This window comes from Micromys minutus (genome assembly GCF_963924665.1).
Source record: "Micromys minutus genome assembly, chromosome: 1".
NCBI lineage: Eukaryota > Metazoa > Chordata > Mammalia > Rodentia > Muridae > Micromys > Micromys minutus.
Window position 1 is genome coordinate 224,069,873 of NC_137969.1, and position 24,665 is coordinate 224,094,537.

General features: G+C 45.8%; 1 protein-coding gene across 1 annotated transcript in view; it reads right to left on the bottom strand.

Annotated features, from left to right (window-relative positions):
* ZFYVE26 (zinc finger FYVE-type containing 26) overlaps nucleotides 1–24,665 on the bottom strand; it is a 57,986-nt gene that overhangs the window by 29,163 nt on the left and 4,158 nt on the right. The window contains exons 3-22 of the mRNA XM_080936029.1: nucleotides 23,135–23,224; nucleotides 21,960–22,482; nucleotides 21,069–21,190; nucleotides 20,345–20,509; nucleotides 20,124–20,212; nucleotides 18,892–19,055; nucleotides 17,647–17,847; nucleotides 15,591–16,196; nucleotides 15,281–15,367; nucleotides 14,269–14,337; nucleotides 13,561–13,712; nucleotides 10,845–11,046; nucleotides 9,810–10,073; nucleotides 8,572–8,691; nucleotides 8,310–8,474; nucleotides 7,183–7,401; nucleotides 5,957–6,059; nucleotides 3,482–4,224; nucleotides 1,624–1,820; nucleotides 960–1,064 (exon numbers count right to left, since the gene is read on the bottom strand). Of these exons, the coding sequence (XP_080792155.1) occupies nucleotides 960–1,064; nucleotides 1,624–1,820; nucleotides 3,482–4,224; nucleotides 5,957–6,059; nucleotides 7,183–7,401; nucleotides 8,310–8,474; nucleotides 8,572–8,691; nucleotides 9,810–10,073; nucleotides 10,845–11,046; nucleotides 13,561–13,712; nucleotides 14,269–14,337; nucleotides 15,281–15,367; nucleotides 15,591–16,196; nucleotides 17,647–17,847; nucleotides 18,892–19,055; nucleotides 20,124–20,212; nucleotides 20,345–20,509; nucleotides 21,069–21,190; nucleotides 21,960–22,482; nucleotides 23,135–23,224 (4,386 nt within the window). The remainder of the gene's footprint in view (nucleotides 1–959; nucleotides 1,065–1,623; nucleotides 1,821–3,481; nucleotides 4,225–5,956; nucleotides 6,060–7,182; nucleotides 7,402–8,309; nucleotides 8,475–8,571; nucleotides 8,692–9,809; nucleotides 10,074–10,844; nucleotides 11,047–13,560; nucleotides 13,713–14,268; nucleotides 14,338–15,280; nucleotides 15,368–15,590; nucleotides 16,197–17,646; nucleotides 17,848–18,891; nucleotides 19,056–20,123; nucleotides 20,213–20,344; nucleotides 20,510–21,068; nucleotides 21,191–21,959; nucleotides 22,483–23,134; nucleotides 23,225–24,665) is intronic.

Sequence of the window (24,665 nt, forward strand, 5' to 3'; positions counted from 1 at the left end):
TTTGAGACAGGGTCTCTCTATGTAAGCCCTGGCTGTTCTGGAACTTGCTATGTAGACCAGGTTGGCCTCAAATTGCATAGATCACATACATCTGTCTCCTGAGTGATGGGATTAAAGGTGTGCACCATCATGTTCTGCTTCTTAACATTGCCAAAGTCTCCCAGTGCGCTACCGTTTGGGATGTCTCTCTCTGCCTCTGCCTGGGCTTGCTTTACAGAGATTTATCACCATGATTCTTTGCTTTGCAGGTGGTGGTCAGGTGCCTGTCTGAGTCTGGGCTAAATTTTGTAACTTGATATTTCATGTTGCATTGCTTTGGGTTGCATCTTATATTACCTTTCCTTCTGAAATGTGAGCCACTCAAGAGCAAGGGTGAGTGGCTCACTTTGTCTTACCGTTATCTAGTCTAGTGCTTAGTAAATGTTTTCTGAATAAGCATGTACATTGTGAACTTTGACTTTTCAGCTTCTTAAAAGCCAGATACATTGCTATTAGTGCCAAACTGGACAATAAACTCATAAAAGTGATTCATATTCATGAGCAATCCTGGAAATGCAACTTGGATTAGTAAGATACCTCTGAGTAGCAAAAAAAAAAAAAAAAAAAAAAAAAAAAGTCAATATAAAGAGTTGGCAATGATGTGGAGCAGAGAGAGTAAGGCTGTGACATCTGATTTGCTGAGACTTAATTCATCCTAGAAAAGGGATGCTCGTGATAAACAGCAATTCCATGTGTGGGGACATTCTGCATGCATGAACACTAGTGTGAGGGAACACAGGTGTGACAGTACTATCCTTTCTACTCTCTATGTGTTGGCAAATCTCACAATTAAAAGAAACAAAGATGATGCTGTAGTTATAAAGTGTGTGGGCACTGATGCCTCCAGAGGGCTCGATCCACATGACCAGTAAGAAGCTACAGCCTGGGAAGGAAGATTAATCCACCCTGGGAAATGGTACCTGCGATTCCAGCATCATGTTCATGACAGTTGCTGGGTCTTCAGCACAGCAGCTCCTCAGGGTCTGCCAGTCACACCACGCTGGGGGATCCTGTAAACCTAGGATCTGAGAGAAGACAGGCAGACCCATAAACCAGCCGGCAGCTGTTCCTTCCATGAACAAGTCATTGGTATGTCCATGGAAGGGCCGTTTATTAAGTGTCAAGCTGTCTGTACTTTCCAGGAAATGGGGGGAGGAAAGCAAATGAGCAGAGGTTGTCTCCAGGAGTAAAATCGGGGCAAAGTCTGACCAGCGGTCAGGACAGGGAGTTCTCACTGGTGAGGACAGTCTGTCCTCCTGGGGTCACCTGTCCCTCGTTTCTCTATCTCAGAACTCTACCCAAGAAGTTCTTCCAGCCTGAATGTTCTGTGAACCATCTTTCCCATAGCATTTTAGTGTGAGAACTGCTCAAGAAGCACAGAAAGGCCTTTCTCCCTTACCATATCCATACTACTGGTGAGCTCCAGGCTCTGTTCTAGGCCACAGGGGAAGGTTTGCATGTATTGTATACTGGCCATGAAGCCGACCTCCTGAGATTGTTTTCCTGAGCCTCGTCAGCTTGGATATGAAACATGTCCCACAAGAATCTTCTACTTTTTTCTACTCTCAATGCCACAGTCTTTACCTTCTGATAGACCCGCATCTCCATCAGCTTCCTCTGCAGCTCAGGTTTTAGTTCTTCTTGGACAGCCATGTCTGACACACAGTAGGCCAGGATCTCCAGGCAGGGCTCCAAGGGCCACCTGTCTACACACTGTAGGGCCAGCTGACTTCGCAGGGATGCGTCCTTTACAGGAAACAGGTATTGCCAACCTTCCTTGTCTGTAAGACAAAACAATGCTCAAGGGCAGCAAGCCTGACCTTAAGAGGGCTTTGTTCTATCTTGTGACACAGGAGCTTGGAGCATCCTTCCAATCCACGTGACTGCAACGAGGTTTATACTTGGAACCTTTACATGACAGAGAAGACCCCTCTACTCCTAGTTGTCCCTTTACAAAAACCTGTCATAGTCATGGTACCTTCTGAAGGGAGAGAAGAAGGGAAGGACAAAGGAGAGGAGAGGAAGGAAGGAAGGAAGGAAAGAAGGAAGGGACACTTCTAATATTGTGTTCTACTGCCCATCTGAAGCCCTTGCAAACTCATCTTGTCAGTAGGGCTTTTGTGCTTCTTGTAATTTCCACCCTGCATCCCATATAAAAGTTACTGTATGTGAAAGAGCTTCATTCCCTAAACATCCTGCCACTAAGTAGAACTCTCTTTCCCAAACCCATTCATAGAACTGATCTTAGACACAAAAATATAGACCTCAAGCAGTTGATATCCTACAGTTCTTTCAGTGGATCTCTCAACCTTCTTGGGGGCCATTTTTCTTTCAGAGGGTAGCTCTGCCTCTACTACAACGTCACTCTAAGCAGCACATCTGGTGTTTGGTCTCTCCAGTGGAGCTCTACAGCTCAGTCGTTTTCTATTTTGATTATACATGAAAATCTTTTACTTTTTTGATGTGTGTGTGTTTGTGTGTGTGTGTGTGTGTGTGTGTGTGTGTGTGTGTACATGAGATTAGAAGTTGATGTTGGGTATTGTGCTTTTCACCTTAGTTTTTAAAAAATATTATTATTAAATTATTATTAGTCTGTGTGTGTGATATGTGTATGTAGTACAGTTGCACACATATCATGGCAGAGATCAGTCTTGGGAGTTGATTCTCTTCTACTTTTATGTCTGGGGCTCAAACTCAGGTCACTGCACTTGGTAGCAAGCACTTTTACCAGCTGGACCATCTCGCTGGCCTCAGACCTTAGTTTTGACACAGTGCATTTCATCAACCTGGAGCATGTTGTTTTGGGTTGACTGGCTGGCCAGCTAGCCCCTAGGATCTACTTGTCTGCCTCCCACGTGCTGGGGTTACAGATGTGTGCTGGACCACATGTGGTTCTTATGTGGTGCTGTGGATCCAAGCTTAGATCCTCATGCTTGAGAAGCGAGCCCTTTCTTTATTCGCCTTGCCATCTCCCTAGTCCCTTGTTTTGTTTAGAGAAAGGCTAGCCTCAAACTTTCTTCATCTTCCCACGTGCTGGGTTATAAGTACTGATCATCAGGCCCATTTTAGCATGTGGACATTCCAGTCCCTGTGCTTGTGGCCTCTGGCTGCCTTCAAGCTATGCTAGCAGAACAGCACAGCAAAGACCAGGTGGCCTAAAAAGACTGTAGAAAAACGTTGCTAAGGTCTCTTTTCAAGTTACCACTTAATTGAACTCCATCCTGAGCCTCTGAAGGCAGGCCCAGATTGTCGTTTAGACACTTGACAATAATTCTGATACGCAGGACTGAAAACATTGGCTGCTGGTTCTAGACACTCATTGTAAAGTGAGATTATGGTGATGTGTCTCCCTAGAGTTGCTGTGAAGATTACATGTGATCACACCACAGTGAATCTAAGTGCTGCTAGTGCCAGGGAGAGGTTGGGAGAGCGTTGTACTTACCACACACAGTAGCACAGGTCAAGATCAAATCCTGTACACTGCTCAGGTCATCCGATTCTTGCCCATACACGTCAATGAGTTGAAGGGCCCGTGGCCAATCTCTGGCCACCAAGGCTTCCTCAAAGGCCTCAGTTAGTACATCCAGGGCCAGAGGAGAATGTAGGCCCAGAAGCACAGTGGAGAGACTGGCCTGACCACAGAGACTGGCTGCCAGACTCTGTCTTGGCTCGGAGGCTTGCTGCAGAGGCTCCCAGTTAGCCAGGAGGGCAGCCTCAAACACGGGAAACTGTTCCAGAAGGCGCTCACACTCCTGGGCTACCTTTTCTGCAGTCAGAGGTGCCTCCCTGCGACCCCGAAGTTCCTTCCAAGACAGGCTGGGCTTGCTGACCTTTGTCCCTCCAGAAGTCCGCAGACAGGCCACCATGGCCAGTATCTTTGAGCGAGACTTAAGAAAGGCCAAGGCAGAGGCGGTGAAGGCTGGGAGTGAATCCTTTGGGGAGGAATGAGACTTTCTCTCTGCTGAGGGATTCTCGCTTGGGCCAGAGAAGCCTATCACAGAGAGGGGCAGGCCATCCAGAAGGTGAGAGGCATGTCCCTGAGCCAGCATGCCTAGGTGGGTCAGGAGAGATGAAGCTTGCTGGCTTTGTCGAGACAGGCAAATAGTAAGGGGCTCACAGCAGCAGCTGACAATGACCTGTGGCACACTTAGATTGAGATGCTCTTGGGCAAGAAGGGCTGCCAACCTGGAGGAAGAGAAGCAGAATGCATTTGAGGCCTGGACACCTAGGCACCATCACCCAGTGTTTTACAAATTTGTTCATTCATTCACTCATTTATCTTAGACTAGGTTTTACTGTGTAGTCCTGGCTGGCCTCACACCTGTTGACTTTACCTCCCAAGTGCTGGGCTTGCAGACGGGTGTCACCGCATAACAAGATGAAAGCTCAGTCACTCTTTTCAGAGTAATCTAAAAGGCAGCTCACAAGATGCACTATGTAGATCCTTTTCACTTCATAATCTGAGGGAGCCTTCACAACCCTCTATAAGAAGGTGATTTTTCCATATAGCTATAAAGTATTATATAACTTAACTCATCCCATCTTAGTGAACATGGGGTCTTCTGGTTTGTTGTACATCTACCACTTTTCATATATGTACAACCAAGTGTCAGGATATAGTCCCCAACACGGATCGCTACGTTCAAAGACCCATCAATTTGCTTAATTTTAAATAGCACACAAAGTAATAGATTTCTGTAGTTTTTTTTTTTTTTTTTTTTTTTTTTATAGTTTGCTTTTGTGGACCATTGTCTTTGACTCTTCTCTATCGGCTGGCTCCCACTTCTTCCAACTCTAGCCATTAGTTTACTTTCTTTTCTCCTCCTCCATCTTTCAAGACAGGGTTTCTCCGAGTTGTCCTGGCTGTCCTGGAACTCACTTTGTAGACCAGACTGGCTTCAAACTCAGAGAGATCCACCTGCATCTATCTGCCTCCTGAGTGCTGGGATTAAAGGTGTGTGCCACCACCACCTGGCTGTCCTCTTTGTTTTTATATCTTGTGTATCTGATAATACCCAGATAGCAAATCTCTTCTTCCCACCTTGTCCCCTTTCTAGTTATATAACCTATGATCATAAAACTGTGTATTAATTAAAAGTTAGGATCTGTATATGGAGAGGATATATAGTATTTGTCTTTCTGAGTCTGTGTTACTTCCTTTAATATAATACTTTGACATTCATCTATTTTTCTGAAATTTCATCTTTCTTTGTAGAGAATTGGTTTCCATGGTGCACATGTAGTGCATTTTCATTGTCCACTCATTTGCTGATAAACACCCCAACTGAACCAATTTCCTGTTTTTATGACTAGGCCAGCAACAAACATGGCTGTGTAAGTATCTCTTTGGCAAGCAGAGAGTCCTGGATGCACAGGAGTAGCTAGGACATGTCCTGCTTTTTGATCTCAGAGAAAGCATCACATTGATTTCCACAGTGGCTGTACCAGCTTCCTCTTCCACCAGGACTGAATAAGGATCCCTGCCTCCCTCATCTTCACCAGATTTTGGGTGTCATATGCTTTTCTCATAGTAAACTGGGGTGAGGCAGAATCTCAAAGTATCTCTAGTTTGCATTTCCCTGGTGACTAAGGATGTTCACTACTTCAGCAAATATTTATTGGACATTTTTTAAATCTTAGTAGATAATGATAAGATGCCTTCCTACAGGAGTTATGGTGATTTTTACACATTACAAGCAATAGTCTCAAGTCTGAGAATGCTTATTTCCCTATAGGCGACATGACATGGATTAGCAGACCTGGAACTGCTATCTTTTGCTCATCTGCCAGTAAAGAGTCACCATTAATCTCTTACTTAGAACACACACAAGCAGTAGCAAGAGAGAAAGAAAAGAGAGAAGAATGTTGAATTTGAGGCTTCCAGGAAAGCATAAAAATCTTCACAGGTGATGCTTACCTGTCTGGGGGAACCTGTCTTTCAAGCAGGAGGTGTGACAGCAGTTGGGTCGAGCTCTGCTGCAGGAGAACAAAGGGATTTCCAACCTTGACCTCCACAGTATCTGAGAGGGTAAAGAGATAACTTTGTTTGCTTTGCTGGGTGTAATTGCTCAAGGCCCTGTTTCAGAAACTCCATTAGTCTACTGTGAGTGACAATGAGGACAGCAGGAACAGTCTTCTGTTGACTCAAAAGAGGTACAGGTGTTCTCACCATGACCCAGGACACAGTTAATCTACATCACAGCGTTAGAGACTTCCAACCCAGACACACTTCAGTGGCCAGTCTAGCTACTGCCCTGACACAATGCTCACTGCAACCCGACTGAAGTTGAAGCCGACAGTTTGGATGCTCTGAAATGTTTTGGCTCCTGGGATGTCTGCATGCACATAATGGGGTATCATGGGATAAAATCTAAGTCTAAACATCAATGTTTCGTTGATATCCTACGTACAGAACCCAAAGGTAAGATTATACAGTATTTTCATGCATCTGTGTTTTAGCCATGACCCATCAAACCATTTATGGCACGGGTTGGTGGTTAAAAGGGTTGGGGATCTGGAAAATTTAAGATTTCAGATTTTTAGCTATCCACCTGGAACTTGCTATGAACTCAAGGAAGAATCTAGGACTCATGTCAAAAGCCCGAGGTTTCTACTGGGCTCTCAAGTCCACAATGGACCCCAGGTCTGACAGTATTTGTTTTATGTTGTTACAGGTTATTATAAAGCCAAGACTGGAACTCCTGATCCTTCTGTCTCTTCCCTCCAAGTGTAAGGATTAGAGGCACGTGCCACCACACCTGGCTTCAAAGGTACTTTTGAGGCATCAACTTCATGGGATGCTATTAAAGATGTCCACGAGCTGGATAATTTCACTTAGCAGCAAGATGCATAAAACAGAGACAGAGAAGTAAGAGATACAAATCTGACGTCCTTGCTTACTGTGTCATTAGAAAGAACTCCTTTTTCCAGTTTCCTTGTGTAGCCCTGGCTGTTCCAGAACTCACACTGTAGGTCAGACTGGCCTTGAACTCACAGAGATCCACCTGCCTCTGCCTCCCGAGTGTTAGAAATAAAGGCATATGTCACCAACAGTGGTGTTAGAAAGAGCCTCTTAACAAAGTGCTTCTCTTCCTTTCCTTAAATAGGTGCCGATCATGACTCCAAAGTTTTCTCACTACTTACCAGGGTCAGAGCTCAAACTCCGTAGGAGGACTGCAGCCAGGCTTCTGCAGTAGCTGAAGAAGGTTCCCACATAGTCAGTCTGTTTGGGGCCCGCCGGTGTCTGTTTTCCCAGGGTCTTCTGGAGGAGCTGACTTTGGATGTGCACACGGTGGGCCTCTGCCTCAGGGGCTTTCTGGGCTGCCTGCTCCACTAGGCAAGTGAGTGGAGTACTCTTGGGCTCTGAGGAATTCAGGTGGGAGAAGAGTTGGCTTTATTCTATGCTTGTACCTTTGTGTCAGTTTCTAAACAGAAATATCCTATTTATTTATGTGTTTCTCTGTGTAGTCCTGGCTGTCCTGGAACTCACTCCGTAGACCAGGCTGACATCAAACTCTGCCTCCTGAGTGCTGGGATAAAAGGCCAGGGCTACCCACATGTGGCTCTGATTTTTATTTTTGTATATGTGCCTGTATATGTGAATTTGGGTGCCTGCAGAGGTCAGGACCGACTGGAGCTAGAGTTCAGGTGTTTGTGAGTCACTCAATGTAGGTGCCAGGAACTAAACTTGGGTCCTCTGGGAGAACAAATACTCTTAACCACTGAGCCATCTCTCTGGCCTCTCAGCTTTGGATCAACTTGTGACCCAATGTGTCTACATAAGTATACTAGGTATCTATAGGACATATATGACTATGTAAAAACCTCACTTAGAAGGTAGACAAAGCAATCAGACAAGCATAAATCTCAGTTCAGCCACGTGACCAAGTGATCTCAGCCAGAAAGAACCTGGGGTCTAGCAAATGCAGGCTATATAGTTCTGTTTTGACCCTGCTGTCCCTGGGGTGAAGCAACTTTATGAAGAGATATGAAGCTTTTGAGGAGAGATGGCCAAAATCAACCCTGTACCGGCTGGGTATATTTCTCACAAGGAGTTAAAAAAAAAATGCACCTGCTAATAAGAATGTCACATATCCTTCCAGCTGAGTTGGGGAAGAAGGAAGTGTGGTTCTGAGATGTGCCTTGCTGAGCTAGAAAGGGCTGACTAAGCCCGGCTCTAGAGGGCAGAACCTCTGCTTCAAAATGCTCTCACATCCTCGGCTGCCTCACTGCATCCTCTGCTTATCTGTCCCGTGCAGACAGAGCTGTACCTGGCAACGTTAATGCCTCTCGCAGAGACTGGAGAGCCTGGTCCAGCTGCTGGGAAAGGCTGGTGTGGCTGGCAATGCAGTCTTCCGTGAGGCTGGGCCAGCACATCTGAAGCAGCTCAGAGATGCTGCACCGTGGAGCACCTCCTCCCCTTTCTTCTAGAGTCTCTATGGAAAGAATGTGAAAAGGAAGAGGGAAAAAATGTCTGCTAACCCATTGTTTCAAGACCAGGAAAGGAAAAGGTGGTGGAGTAAAGCAACCTACCTGCTTTTGTTGGTCCCGTTAGCATAAGTGGATAATTGAGGATCTTACTGATTTGTTGAAGGACAAATGGAAAACCTCGCATACCATCAGGATTCAGGACAACCTGGTCTAGCCTTCGACCTGAAATAGCCAAAGGAGGCAATGGATTTCCAGAGGCTGATGCTCAGTTGAGCAGTTCCTTGTGTACTCTTATCTTTTCTAATAGTAACTGCAAAGTACATTGTGTCATTTTGGGTGACAACAAGCAGCCCTGGTGTATGCCATGCCTCAGCCGTCAGTAGCAGGTTCAGAATCTTTGGCATTTCTGTGGGATTTGTTGACCAAAGACAAAGGGACACTTCTGGAGATTTGTCTTCCTATTCTCTTCAGCCATGGCCTGAGCTGGAGTCAGATTTTGTCTTTTCTAATTGCCCAAGGCTATCTTCTTCTACCTTTCCATATGCTTTCTCTAAGACAGTGGGTCTCAAGCTTCCTAATGCTGTGAGCCTTTAATACAGATCTTCCTGTTGCAGTCACCCCCTCAATCATACAACTGTTTTCATTGTTACTTCTCAATTGTCATTTTACTACTGTCATGAATTATGATGGAAACATCTGTGTTCCCCTATGAAAGGTTGTTCAACTCTCAAGGGGGTTGTGACCCACAGGTTGAGAACCTGCTGCTGTAAGCATTCCATCTGCACGTTCTAGGACGTTTTCCTGTACCCTGGCTTACGGATTCACAGCAGTCCCAGGATACCTTCAGCGTCTCCACCCAGGAGGGCCTGCAGCCTCATGGTACTCGTTTCTCTAGAGCCTTTGATTTGTAGGCTCCAGCATGTTGCCTCCTCCCTCCACTCTCTATCATTCTTAAAGCATGTTTCTTTCTTTTCACAAAGTAGCAATTGATGAGTTTCTTCTTGGCGTCTTTATGCCATATGCCTTGTACTTCCCTCCTGTTCTGGATCCCTCTTCCCTATAAACCTAGTTATCCTTTGGTTTCCTTCAAGTTAATGATAAATCAGAAAAGAATTCCCCTAAATGACTGCAGACTGCTGTCTCTGAATATGACAAGACACTCGGTGGTCTGCACTTACGCCATTAGGATGAGAGCATTAACTAATGTTTACTACCTTCTCCTTTCCCTCCCCTCACAGCTTCTTAAAGGTTTGACGAGCTCTTTGGCACAACTGAGAATGAATGAATGAATGAATGAATGAATGGGAATGGAGGGAGGTGAACTCCCCTCCCCCACTTACCCCGGCTCTCTAGGCTGCTGCTCAGTCGCCGCTCGGCTGTTTCTAAGAGCTGCTTGCAGGTTTTCCAGAGCTGGCACCGGCAGCAAGCTAGGTCAAATGCAGCCATGGCAGGGGGACTGAGATCTTCCAGAACTTCTCTAAGAGAACTGGTGGTCTCCGTGAGAGTAGCATTTATCCAAAAATCCTCCTGGAGCGTGGGGATGGGGTCTTCGGAGGGGCTAAGGAGCTTGTCAGTCACATCAGAGATGGAGTAAAATACCATCCCTGGATATGCAGCATCGGAGCGAAACAGAAGGGTTAGGGTGATTCTAGCTACCACCTGTGCTATGGATAGTAGTTTGCCTGAGGCTCTATTGCACAGGATCTGTACTAGGCTTTCCTTAGGGCCCATTCACGGGAAAAAACTCTAAAACACCGAAACATTGAAACGGTGTGCCTATATGTGTTTTAAACAGGGGCTGGGGAGATGGCCCACTGGGTAAGAACACTTGCTAAACAAGCTCAAGGACTTGGGTATATATTTTGAGTAGGCACTGAAAAGTTTCTGGAAGCATATGTAAGGGCCAACCACAGGACAGTAACCTGATATATGGAGTCGGGGGACAGACAGGAGAGCTGAAAATGTGGGACAAGATTCTTTGAGAAAGAAGAAAGGTAGCTGTTGGAGTACCCTACCACTGCTGGGAACCAGGATATGGCCTCCAGGCTGCAAATGCAAATGCTAACAAGTGATTTTTAAAAAAAAAAAACTTTAGAACAGTCATGTGATATTGATTACTGTGGAACAAGTACAGAAAGGGAGCTTCTCCTAACAATCCTCTACAGCCCCCACGAGTGGTTACAAAATGCACTGGGGCAGGGGTAGCTGGAGTGGCAGGTATGTGGAACATCTCTTCAGCTGGGAAACTCCCGGATGTGTCAGGATCGCTGCTTTTAGGACAGGTGTCAACTTCTCATGATGATCTGGGAGGTTTCTTCCCTTAAGCCACCACCCCAGCTAACCCTCCACCTTGGATGTCAGCTAGGAAAACAAACCTGCTGCCGCGGCACTGCCAATGGCCTGTAGAGTTGAGCGCCCACTGCCAGTACGCCGGATGGTGTTGTTACTCCCATCAGAATTCTGGTTTTCAATCTTATGTTCTACTCGAGCCAGCTCCTGGATCACCTCTTGGTAACGCTCTACAAACATCAGCTCCCCAGCGCTGGGTGAAGACTTCAGGTTGAACATGAACACCACCTGTCATGAGAAAGGAAGGAGTGTGGCAGTGCTGGGTCCACAAATTCTGGGAGCATCCAGATAGGATGCTGGGCCAACTTAGACTATGGGCCTAAGATTTTACAGGACTAGAGAGCATTGGATTCTATTTTCTTTTTGAGACAGGGTTTTTCTGTGTGGCCCTCACTGTCACAGAACTCACTTTGTAGACCACGAAGCCTCAATCTGCCAGTCTCTGACTCTCAAGTGTTGGGATTAAGGACATGTGCCACCACCATACTCAGCTGACACTGAATGTTAAGAGACCAAATACAAAATGGCTTTAAAAAGTCCATAAACCAATCACCAAAGGTGATTATTTCCAGTATGAAATAAGCAAATGATATCAGTGATTTCAGAGGAAGCACCTATGCAAAATACACAAGAAAATATTTTTTGGGCTGGAGAGAGGGCTCAGCGGTTAAGAGCACTGATTGTTCTTCCAGAGGTCCTGAGTTCAATTCCCAGCAACCACCTGGTGGCTCACAACCATCTATAATAGAATCCGATGCCCTCTTCTAGTGTCTCTGAAAACAGCTACAGTGTACTCATATAAATGTAATGAATAAATCTTTAAAAAAATATTTTTTTGATCAGGAATTTAATTAGTGATACTGTTTCAGTTGCTATGCTGAAACACTGTGACCAAAGCAACTTGAGGAGGAAAGGGTTAATTTGGATTACACTTCTATGTCCCTGTTCAACACTGAAGGAAGTCAGGACAGGAACTCAAGCAGGCACAGAACCTGGGGGCATAAGCTGATACAGAGGCCATGGAGAGATGCCGCTTACGGGTTTGATCCTCTTGGCTTGCTCAGCCTGATTTCTAATAGAACCCAGGATCACTAGCCCAAGATGGCTCAGCTCATCAGTCACTAATTCAGAAAATGTCCTACAGGCTTACCTATGGAGCCATTTCCTCAGTTGAGACTCCCTCCTCTTTGATGATTCAAACATACACACACACACACACACACACATACACACACACACACTCACACACACACACACACATACACACACACACATACACACACTCACACACACACACACACACACTCACACACACACACACACTCACACACACACACACACATACACACACACACATACACACACTCACACACACACACACACACACTCACACACACACACACACTCACACACACACACACACTCACACACACACACACTCACACACACACACACTCACACACATACACACTCACACACACACACACACACACACTCACACACACACACACACTCACACACACACACACACACACTCACACACACACACACACTCACACACACACACACACACAAAAGGAAAAAAGGACAAATGTAGGGTATTTAGAGGAAAAAGCAACCAGGGATTCCTAGTCCAGCTGTTTGGGAAGTAAGAGCAACAGGACAGTGAGATCCAAGATCCATTTCTGATCCAGGAGTGTAACTCATTTTGAAGCCCAGCATGTGTGAGACCCCTGGTTGAATCCATGGCATTACAAAAACAGAAAGAAACGGGTGTGTGTGGGGTTGGGGGCGGGATCCCCTATCTTGTCTAGGGGTTCCTATTTATTAAAGTAGGAACTCTAAAGGTACAGGGGGAATTAAGGAAAGATCATCTTAGCATAGTTTCCCCTAGATCTACTCAACAACTGAAGTCACACCATAGAATATTCTAACCTAAATGTTTGGCCAGGGACCGGCATTAAGTTTCAAAAAACCAAGAGTTTGAAGTCTAAGCGGCACTTAGTGCTACTGAGTTTAAACAACACACAGGGTTCCTGCATCTCATGACTTCTGTATAATCTTCTTAGCCTTACTATGTGATGGAAAAAGCAGGAATTATACTGAGCTGCAATTGTCCATGGAGGATCAAGGCTCAGAGAGCTAGAGTCTTTTGACTGCTATTTTCCTTACATACCAGGGCATCCCAGTTTGCTGCCTCTATGCTGTATGGGAAATGAGCTGTCACTCTGTTTATTACAAAAAGTTATCTGCATTAGGATGTTTTTATCAAGACAAAGTTTCTTGTGTAACTCCAGATGTCCTAGAACTTGCTCTGTAGACCAGGCCCTGGCTTTAACTCAGGAATCTACCTGCCTCTACCACCCTTGTGTGAAGGGTAAAAGCGTGCATCACCATGACCGGCTCTGATTTTTAACTAAATAAAAACACAGATAGGTTTACAGAAGTATGAAGAAACAGAAATGTCACTGTTATGAGATAGTGGCTATTTTACTTTGTTAACACACTACTTCTATTAGGAACACAAATAACTCAGTGTCTCTAAGCCTGCGGTGCTGAACACGGTGCTGCACACATAGAAATTCCTTTCTATTTCTTTTTCTCAGTGGACCTCCTGCAAACACTCCCAGGTACTTTTGGTGTCACATACATTTAGCTTTTCCTGAGGCTGGATATGACAGTCAGTTAGGGGCTCACTTAGCATGCTTTACCATGACGAAGTGTGGCTATGGCTCCGCTTACCTGATGGGCTTCTGCAAAGTTCCCCCTTAGGATACAGGATGCCAGCAGAGACTCCGGTGGGGAGAACATCATGGGGATTATCGAACTCTGAGGTTGGGGCTGAAACCGGTTGTCTGCCTCCACCTGCCCGGACACAGCACTCAGACTCCCTTCTGTTGGGTGTAAGAATGTTGGAGACATTAGGGGAAAAAAAACCCAGAGTTGTCATCCCTTTCTATATTCCTATGTTTTCTTTAAAAGACTTTTGTTGTTGTTTACTCAAGACAGGGTTTCTCTGTGTAGCTCTGGCCGTTCTGGAACTCACTCTGTAGTCCAGGCTGTCCTTGAACTTACACAGATCAGACTGCCCCTGCCTCCTGAGTGCTGGGATTAAAGGCATGCCCCACTACTACCTGAGTTAGAAAGAGCCTCTTAATGAAGCACTTTTCTTCTTCCTTTCCCTAAATAACTGCCAGTCAGGACTCCATAAACAAAGGGTCAATATTTACTGCCACCTTGGGCTATGAGTACCAACTACCTTTCTGAACAGTGGCCTTTCTCTCACTGCTGTAACTTAACTAAGAAAGAGAGCCTTTTGCTCTCCCCTGCTGCTATCTGCAGGAATAGACCACGAACAAAGCTTTTGTTCTACTGATTACATCACAGGGCATGGCAAGAGTGTATGAAGCCAGGCTGTCTACAGGTAGCAGCTGGCTGGGATGCACATACCTGAAGTGCTTGTGCTCAGCTCAGTACTTGTACCTTCCAGAGATGGGTTGGAGCCTCTTTCCCGGCCATCTAGAGGTAATAGAAAATTTACTCAGCAACTCAAATACTGTACAAAGTTCGAAGTCAGACTGCGAGCCAAGATCTAGGTTGACTGAGGCAAAAGGGTACTATAGGATGGAGGGCGGGTATGATGTGGTATCTGCTATCCCTGGGTAGCAATGGCTTTGACCATGTGGGGTCTTAAGAGTCCTAGAAACTTGCGATCAACATCTGAAGACTAAGTACTATTGGTAGTTTGGTAAAATCAAGGCACAACTATCATGGCCAGGAAACAATGGGGCACAAAGAAGGTGTCGTGACATTTTCTGACAGAGGATGTGTCTTCAGATATGAAAAGGGAGGAAATAAAGTGTAACCCGTGGCCTGCAGAAGCCTGCTTGGTTCAGAGCCCAGTGGGAAAAGCTACTCAGTTTTAGTTATCCTCAGTGCCAGTGGAGACTGTCTGTCCCTTAGTGTGGCCTTATGAAGGCTGTGTCACCCACCAAGGGTGTCCCTTTGGCCCACTGCCGAGGCAGCCCTTAGAAAAGAAACAGCTGTGGAAAATGAAGTGCATATTCTTGGGCTGGGTGACTCAGGTAGATGCACACTCTGCCTGTGTCCCAAACCAGTCAACTGAGAAGCTTCAGAGCTGTAGTAATCCCACCACAGGATTCCCAGGTTCCTCAGGTTAACCTTGCCCTACCCAGAGTGTTTCCATGAATGAGAGAGAGAGAGAGAGAGTGTGTGTGTGTGTGTGTGTGTGTTAGGGAATATGTGAAAGGATATACATATTGTGTTGCATGGAACATTTCTGCACGGCTATGTAAGAAACGGTTAAGACCTGACTGTGGAGTGGGAGGATGCTTTTGTACTTTTCACCATATGCTCCGCCTAAAGGAACAGACGACCAGCACCAGCATGCCTTTGTCAGGTGAATGGGAACAAGGCTTGAGAAGAGAGTTCTTTAGATTACCTGCCCGGGTCCTTCTGGTCCGACGGCCTCTGCGGAGACTAGAATGCCTTGTGGCAATGGGTCGGTATCTTCGGGAAGGCTGCTCTTCTGAAACAGCAAACACAGGCATGGTGACCAGGTTTGATCTGACCACTTGTGGAAACAGGCGGAGTGATCTTCATTAAGCTCTGAGATTTGCAGCACGGCCCTGGGCTGCAGTTGTAAACCCTGGATTAGGGTGTGGTTCCCACATGCCTGCCCCCTGCCCACACTGCTGGGGCTTTCTCCTTTTCTACTTTCTAGACTTTTTAGCTCTGACCCCTCCTCTCACCTGAGCTCTGGTTTCTTGTTACCACTTTGTACCGCCATTGTGCCTCGGAGAGAACCTTTGAGAACCGGTGCAGGCGGCTCTGTAGTCCGTCTCTGGCTGCTGAACAGCTCTGGTCTAACAGCTTTGTCTCCTCAGGAGTTCTGTGGCTGCTGATTTCATCGAGCTGCTCCTGAATAAGGCCGAGGAACGCTCCTATTGCGAACTCATCAGCCAGGAATCCATTCAAGCCGCTAGTAAAGTGCTTCAGATCCAAAAAGCCGTGCTTGTGAGGCCCTGGTGAACTGTCTTTCGGTTCTGCCTTTGAACAGTCTGGCACCGTATGAGCAAGGTTCCTGGGTCCCATGGAAGCCCGCTCTGACTTCCTCTCAGTTGCAGCTATGTGCTGAGGGCTCTCTGATGGAGACCTCAGACCCAAGGGACCTTTCCCCTCAATGTCATCGTCCTCAGCATAGTCCTCGGGCAGGTGAGGCTCTGGGTGAAGGTCAGCAGAGGTAATGAGGAGCAATGAGAAGATGTTTTCGAGAATTTCCAGGCACAGAGAGTCGGGGATGCTGTGTAAATACTGTCGGCACCTGGCCAGGTATGTTGGGAAGAGATGTGAAGCACCTAAGGGTGGAGGAGGAAAAGAAACATTAGAAAGCACAGCCCACTGAACAATGCCATGCTTCTGCTCTTAAACCATGACATCCTCCCTTATCTATGACAAATGCTTTGTACGTCAGCTCTAGGGATTAGGGTGACCTGGACTCCTTCCCCCTCAATTCTATTCAACCTCCCACTATGCTTAAAGAGGATCTTAGGCTGCCTGGGTCTCTTATTCTACAAGAATGTGGTGGTGCAGTTCTGATCCCAGCATTCTGGAGGCTGAGGCAGGAGGGTTGCCACAAGTTCGAGGGCAGCCTGAGCTATAGAATGAAACTGTCCTAAAAGGGCTGATGGTTCAGTGGTTAAGAGCACTGGCTGCTTTTCCAGAGGACCTGGGTTTGATTCCCTACACCTATAATGAACGATGGATTACAACCTCTGTATCTCCAGTTCTAAGAAGGTCTGATGTTGTTTTCTGGCCTCTGTGGGCACCAGGCATGTGCATAGTACACAGAGATACATGTAGACAGAACACCCACATATATTAAAAAAAAAAGAAAGAAAGAAAAAAAAGAAAAGAAGGAGGGGTGGGACAGTAGGAAGTAGAGCAAAGCTTGGTCGTTCATGCCTGCAATCCCAGTGTTTGGAGGCTTCAGAGTTAGAGGCCAGGCTAGGCTACATCAGTTTCCATTGTAACTGATTGTACAGCATGACTTAGGAAGGAAGAAAAAAGAAAACTGTAAGTATGTTCCACTTGGAGTACTGTTTCTTAATACTAAGCTTCGATTTATACTTCACGTACATAAATGCATACATATATAAAGATACAAGCTGCACACCTAAGTTTAAACCACAGCTGATGAGAAAAGAGAGGTCTTTCTATTTTTTTTTTAAGGATCTATTTATGTATTTTATGTATGTGGGTGCTCTGTTGTCATGCACATCTGAACATCAGAAGAGGGTGTCAGATCCCATGGGACCACAACAGTTCCAGACAATTATACACTCACTGCCTTGGGTGCTGGGAACTGAACTCAGGGCCTCCGGAAAAGCAGCCAGTATTGTTTTTTTTTTTTTTTTTTGAGACAGGGTTTTTCTATGCATCCCTAGCTGTCCTGGAACTCACTCTATAGACAGGCCGACTTCAAACTCAGAAATTCTCCTGCTTCTGCCTCCTGTGTGTACCACCACCATTCAACCACAGGGTCATCTCTCCAGCCCCTGAAATGCTATTCTCACCATGGTATTTAGCTACAAAAAGAAAAATGTTTGGCAAATACTATGTTAGATGATCAGAATAAAAGCCATCAAGATGTAAGCAGGTCCTTTTGATGCAGAGGTTGGCAAATGTATACAAGTACTCCTGAGCACTTTCAAATCAAGGGTACTGCATGCTGGAAGGAAGTGCCAACTACACAAAGTAGTCACTGGGGAGGGTGTCTGCATATGCCAGGGCAGGGAAGCTTTGTACCTGGGGAAGGGAGAGAATCGCTGCCTGGCTCCACCAAGGTTGTGTCCTCGGAGGCGCCGTCTCTGCAGTCCTGGCACTGAGTGCGCCGATGTGAGTTCACACAGAGAGCATAGACCGCATACTTCATGGCACAGAAGCCCTGGTAGAGGGTCAGGCTCTGACACTGGCTCAGATGCTCAGGGACTGAGGCATCATGGGTATCTGAAGCATAGAAACAGGTAGAAGTTCAGAGGTAACCTTTTCAGGCACGAGCAGCAAGCATGGCTGAACCCTACCCTCCTGCCTATCTGACCTGCAACCCTCCAGGCCTTTCCTCTAGTCAACACCAGCTTTGTCCTGTGGGATTTCTTTTCCCTATCAGTCTTCCTCCTATAGAATGCAGGGCCCCCAGTGCCTGGGCTCTGTCTTCTCCCTCATAGGGTTTGTACCCTAGCCATGGTCCTGTTGCTGTCCCTTCTTAAGCTTAAGCCCCAAACTCCAAGTACCTCTCAGTGGGTTCAGGGGCCAAATCTCTAATACATTTGTGGAAGCCTTTTGCACTTGTAGGTGTGAATCAGAGTTCTATTTGGGGTGGGGGGAATTTGCTAAACAAGTTGCCCATCTTTCTGGAAGGGGTGGTGGTGGCAGGGGAGGGGGGAATGTGGTGACATGGTTTTGTGTCAGGCTCTTTTGGAAAGTAAATGAAAGCAACACCTCCCTGCTGGAGACATCTGTTCTCATCTCACCCGTGGAGCAGAACTCGACTCTACTATGGCAATACTTTTAGATGGCAAGGAGAAAGATAGGATCTTGTTTAAAAAAAAAACCCAAAGGTTAAAATGTGGCTTAGTGTTTGTTTCTGGCAAGCCCTTCTTCCAAACTTTTTGTTCTGTTCAACAGAGTCTGAGGAAGGTATAAAATGTGCTGTGAGGAACTTTATGAGGCACCAAGTACATTCATCAAGAATTTCCACAGAGCGAGAATGTGGAAGACATTTCATAGCATGGCTTCACTCACACTCTAGTTGGTCCCTGACATGACTCCACAGGACGATGATGGGATCATGCCCATGGGATTCCCTACACCTCAGTGGCAGAGGGGAGGGAGGCCACTACCTCCTATAATCACAGTGGGGAACAGCAATACTTCAGAGGATACACACTGGACCAACTGCCTAACAGGTATCCTGGCAGCCATGTCTAGATTCATCTCATACTGCAAGATGACCTGTGAGAGGCTCTTCAGAGGGAATCCTGGCCAACTCACCATGCTCTCCCTGAAGGTCCTTGGTTGGCACCTTCTGTAACAGCTTGAGGACTTCTTCCTCCCTGAGGGCTGGAAGGTTTGTAAGGTGATGGAGAGAGTAGAGCACTGAGTGGCTGTCTCCACCATGTAAGTGACACAAGAGATCTCTCTTTGGTATGAGGCTGCTGTAAGGAAACAGTGAAGGGGCAGAGAAGGAGGCAGTTTATAATGTTGCCCAGCAGAGGACAAGTCTGCTCTTCTCTGACCTATAATATTGCAGGCTTCACTTTCTCAAACTATCTTTTACTAGGTCTAGGATAAAAGATGACATTTATTCACCTTGAAGGAATTACATCCACCAAGTTAGATACTTGTCTAGAAAGGATGTAGGAAGAGCCTTTTTGGTCAGCGGTGTCTTATCTTAGAAGGCCCAATGAAGAAGTTCCTAAGTTCTACAGGTTCTATAGCTTTGAACTAAGTTTCTTTGCTTTACTTTGAGTAAGAACCGCTCCTTGCTCACCACTCCGGCTACTTTACTTTCTGAGCATTGGTGAGATGAACAGAGTTCTAAATGGAAGCTCAGATCTGGGTTAAGTTACTAGGAAAATACAGGGTTTCATATATATCCAGTGAATATAGGTTGAATGAAATATGATCAAGAATAATGTATGGCTAAGAGTGTGGATAATTTACTTGTTGTACAACTCTGTGCAGATTATTTAACAGTTCTGGGCTTCAGTGTCTCACCTTTTGGGGGGTTGGTTGTGTTTTCTGAGGCATTGTCTCACTGTAACACTGGCTTTTCTGGAACCCACTATGTAGAATGGGCTGCCTGTGAATTCACAGAGATCAGCCTGCCCCTGCTTCCTGGGTACTGAGATTAAACGAGAAAGCCACCAAGTGTGGCCCTTAGTGCCACACATGAGAATCTTGTCCAGATCTACTTTCACTGCAGTGTTGTGAAGATTGATCATCTTCTAAGGGGCTCAGAACAATGCATGGCCTAGAGTACAGGCCTAGGGACTATAATCTCTTGTTCTTTCAGACTCTGAATTACCTTCTGGCTGTGACACAACTGTTGCAAATGGAAGTTGGTCATTATTTATGTTTTCCCTACCCCCTGGATTAACAGATGGAACAATTATTCCTGCCTGGCTAACAGTATCAATTTTTTTTTCCTTTCAGCAATAGAACACAGGATTGAGTGTGCCCCAGGTAGGGTAGGAGGGGAAAATGACTTTTCAGGGCCATACCTGCTCTGCTGTACGCACCACTCCAAGACTTCTAAGTGAGCCCACAATCCTTCACAGGCGTCCCTGAGAAGCTCATTATGGCCTTGGTCCTATGTCAACAAAGAAGAAACATGCTGACTCAGACACCTGGCATCAGACACTGTGGCTGAACAGAGACTCTGTGTGGGCCCAAAGCCCATGGTATTGGCTTCTGGAGCACCCTGAGGTGCTGAATGAGATACCTGGGCCCTGCAGAGAGTCTGGAGTAGTCTCTTAGCTGATTCAAGGCTCTGGCAGTGTGTCCAGCCCAGGAGCACGAGCAGATGCCTGAGAGGCCTGAACTCTCTATCAAGCAGGTATCCAAGGCTCGGGAACTCTTCCTCTTTCAACAGGGTCAGTGCTGTTACCTGCAAGCCAAACGTCACCATAGGTGGCCACCTGAACTGGAAGGAGTGACTTCCAGCTTCATCAGGATAGGATTCTGATAATGACGCAAATACTTGCTTACATAAAAATAAATGTCCCAAAGCACAACCTTCTAAGCATTTTGAAGTAAGGGACAGGCAGGGTTATATAACCCCGTCTCTTTACATAGCACATGGCCTACAAGACGGTATTCATAAATATCTGTTAAGGTAAATAAAGTTCAGTTGCAATTAGGAAGGCAAGAGTTAGGAGTCAGTTAAATTTCCCTGCCAGCTAGACCTAGTATTGCCGCCATGGCCTTTGCTTTCTGCATCCTCTAGAGCTGACACAGCCAACATCGTACTTCCTGCCAAAGGTCCAACAGAATGAAAGTGACAACAGCATCCATCATGAACAGAACTGGTCCTCAGAGGTTTCTCTCCCCAGGGGCTACAGGAAGACAGCCAGAGGATTTGTCACTAATCAGATTGTGGGAGTTGGATATATGAGTGGGAGAGTTCTGGGTTCTTCCATGATGGATGGCAATTAGGCCTGACTCACAAGGATCTGCTCCAGGAAGTGTTTGTTGTTACTCAGGCAGTAGAAAAAGGCCATTTTCCAAGCGTGGGCTGGGTCAGGAGTGGAGAACAGGGCCAGCATTGCCCGCTCAGGATCAGGAAGATCTGGGGAGAAGAACAGCACATCAGAAAGGTTACTAGCAGTGACAAGCTCCTTTTTCTTATGCTACAGTCCACACCGAAAACCAAGTGACGTGAGACTAGGACCTTGGATTTGTTTATTTATTAGTGTGCATGCCATTAATCCCAGCACTAGGGAGGCAGAGGCAGGTGATCTCTGTGATTTTGAGGCCAGCCTGGTCTACAGAGTGAGTTCCATGATAGCCAAGGTGACACAGAAAAACCCGTCTCAAAAAACCAAAGAATTAAAACCAAACCAAACCAAACCAAACCAAAACCAAAACCAACAAAACCCCCAAAATCTAATAAACAATTCTGATGATGATGATGATGATGATGATGGAGATACATATTAGGGAGGTCAGAGGACAATGTTGTGGAGTCTATTCCTTACTTCCACTTTTATATGGATTATGGGGATCAAACTCAAGATTACTAGGCTAGTGTGTTTAAACCTGATTGTTTACATTTTATCCAAAGTATGCTTCATTCCTCTTAGTAGCTTCTGCAAAACTCTTTTCTGCTCCTGAGTGCTGGGATTAAAGGCATGCACTACCATCACCTGGCTTCTTGTTACTTTCTTAAAGCTCTGATTTAGTCAGACAGACAGAAAGACAAACAATTACGAAACATGTTAAAATATTTTTTTAGCCTCTCTTGTCTTGGACAACAAGCAAGTAAAACAGTTAGTCCTGAACTGTAATGGGAATATTGAAATTACCAAAGTAGAAAGAGAAATGGTGAAAGAACACACCTTTTCCTGAAAGTGTGGCCTTTGGTGACCTTTCTTCCACCTTCTCTGCATAGGTTTGGCCATAGAGGGACAGTAAGCTCCGTCCAGCCTTGTGCAACAGACAACCAAGCAGCCGTTCTTCCTGCAGGGGACTGCCCTCAGTCCTGCAGGTCTCCAACAGTTCCTCACACAGGACACGCCATTCACTCTCTGGAAGCTCAACAGTGCAACACAGAGCCTGAAGGGCCCCACAGACAGCATCGGCCACCCCAGGGGCCTGAGAGGCAGGGTCCCGCAGGGTCTGCAATGCCTTTCGGATGAGGTCCAGCAGTGATTTCTGCAGGGGACTGGGACAGAGGCTGGCACTGTGATGCTCCTCAAGTAGCAGCTCCAACAGGGCCTGGGCTGGCCGGGGGGCTTGCTTCAGAAGATTCCAGAGCATGGAGACCGCTTCAGGGCTGAGCTGAGGGGTCCTGCTCTCCCACCTCTGACTTCGGTTAGGTCTACTGTCCACTGGGTCTTGTGCTAAGGTTTCAAACAGCTCCTAGATGGAGAATGAAAACAGGGGTTGTGGTGGTCATCCAGATGGTTATGCACGCAGTAGCAAACATTTCTAGGGCATTTCTTTAACTAGCCACTCTTCAAGGCTCTTCACAGAAGAACCAAATCAACCATTACGAAAATCTCCAGAGAAAGATACTCTAGTTATTCCCATTTTACTGATGAGACTGAGGCTAAAAGTGATTAGCCCAGTTACCCAAGTCTTACCTGACTCTCCCCAAAATGTATACTGGTGACCTAAATTAAGGACTATACATTAAGGGCCAGGTAGGCAAGGCATATCAATGTATCTGTAATAAAACACAACTCCATCAAATATTAGTTCCTTTCCTTCCTTGAGTTCTCATCTACTAACAATTCCAATATCTTAGATGAAACCCAAGCAATGAGTCCCTTCTAGGGGAAATGCAAAGAGCCACTGATTTCTTGTTACAGTTAGTACTGCTAGGCAATCTGCTTGCAGAATTCCAGAATCAGGTGAGTTGATTCTCAGTCTAATCTACCTTTGGAGGGGCCTGGTTTGCTTTCTCTGGAAAAAAATAAAAAAGGGCAGCTAACATTTTTGAGACCTGCCTACCCATGGCCCTGAGGTTGAATTTGTTGAGTGACTGCAGGTGGCCCTCAGTCTCTCTTACCTTGATGATGGTCTCTGGAATGTCACCTTGGAGGTCTTCTGACAAAAAAAGAAACTCAAGTTTTCTCCGGAAAGCAGCAGAAAGTAATTTCTAGAAGAAGAGTAAGCAGTTACAGAGGTGAGGCACACACTTTGCTTAATAAATACAAGTTCTCTTTACCTACTCTTATTTCTGCTATTCTCCGAGATAAAGTACCTTTAACCACTAATCCCCTAGACACATTTAAAAAAGAGATTTATTTTTATGTGTATGGGTGATTGATACATGTCTGCTGTCTGCGCACCATGTGCAAGCCTGGTGTCTGCAGAGACCAGAAGAAAATGTCAGATTCATGAGACCGGGGTTACAGATGGTTGTGAACTGCACTGTGGGTGCTGGGAATTGTACCTGGGTCCATTAGAAGAGCAGCCAGTGCTCTTAACTTCTGAGCCATCTCTCCAGCCTTCCTGGATATGGTGTTAGATGCTTTCCTTTAAAAATGAAGGTGGCTAAATTTGTACTCTCCTTAAATTAATATGCAGGTACTTGGAAAGGGGGGTCAGTTGAACAAGTTCTTGGCCCAAAAGCATGAGGACTTGAGTTCAGATCCCTAGCGCACACATTTAAAAAAAAAAAAAAAGGCTGGGTGTGATGGTGATGGTGCATACCATTAATGATAGCCTTTAGTCCCAGCAATGGGGAGGCAGAGGCAGGCATACATCTGTGAGTTCAACGCCAATGTGGTCTACATAGTGTGTTCTAGGCCAGGCAGAGCTACATTTTGAGACCAAAACAAATGAAACCAAATCAACCAAACAAACAAAAATTAAAAACCCCCAAAACCTGCAATGGAGAAATAGCTCAGTTGCTGAGGTGCACAGACATATATGCAAGCAAAGCACTCAGATACCTAAACACAAATACAACAAAAAGACAATAAAAAAGCAAACAACAAGAATAAATATCTAGGGTTGGATGCACATGATCTGAGTACAGCGGGATCCTGGGAGCTTCCTGGCCAGCCAGTACAGGTGAATTGATGAGTGTCGAGTTCATTGAGAGACTTCATCTCAGAAAAAACAAACAAACAAACAAACAAGCACCCCCCCCCAAAATGGACAGAAGAAGACACCCAACTGACCTGACACTTATTTCAATCTCCTCACCCTCACATGTGCCATTCCATGCACATATTCCATATGAATATGTATACACACACACACACACACACACTCTCTCTCTCTCTTTCTCTCTCTCTCTCTCTCTCTCTCTCTCTCTCTCTCTCTCTCTCTCTCTCTCTCTCGTGAGTACCAGTTAAAGATTACAATAATTAGCCTCCAATTCCAGAGTTTGTCCATTTCATATGCCTTTTCCATTTTAAGACACAAATTTGTTAGGAGCGCAGGCTTGCACTCTGTCCCGGATTCTCTTGCCTGTTTCTTTCCTGCTTGGATGCGTACGACACCATGCTTGACTCCCTGAAAAACCACTCAGGTTTCCCATGAGGAATTTTTGTTGCTATGTGCAAAACAGAACGGGAAAGCCTTGGCGG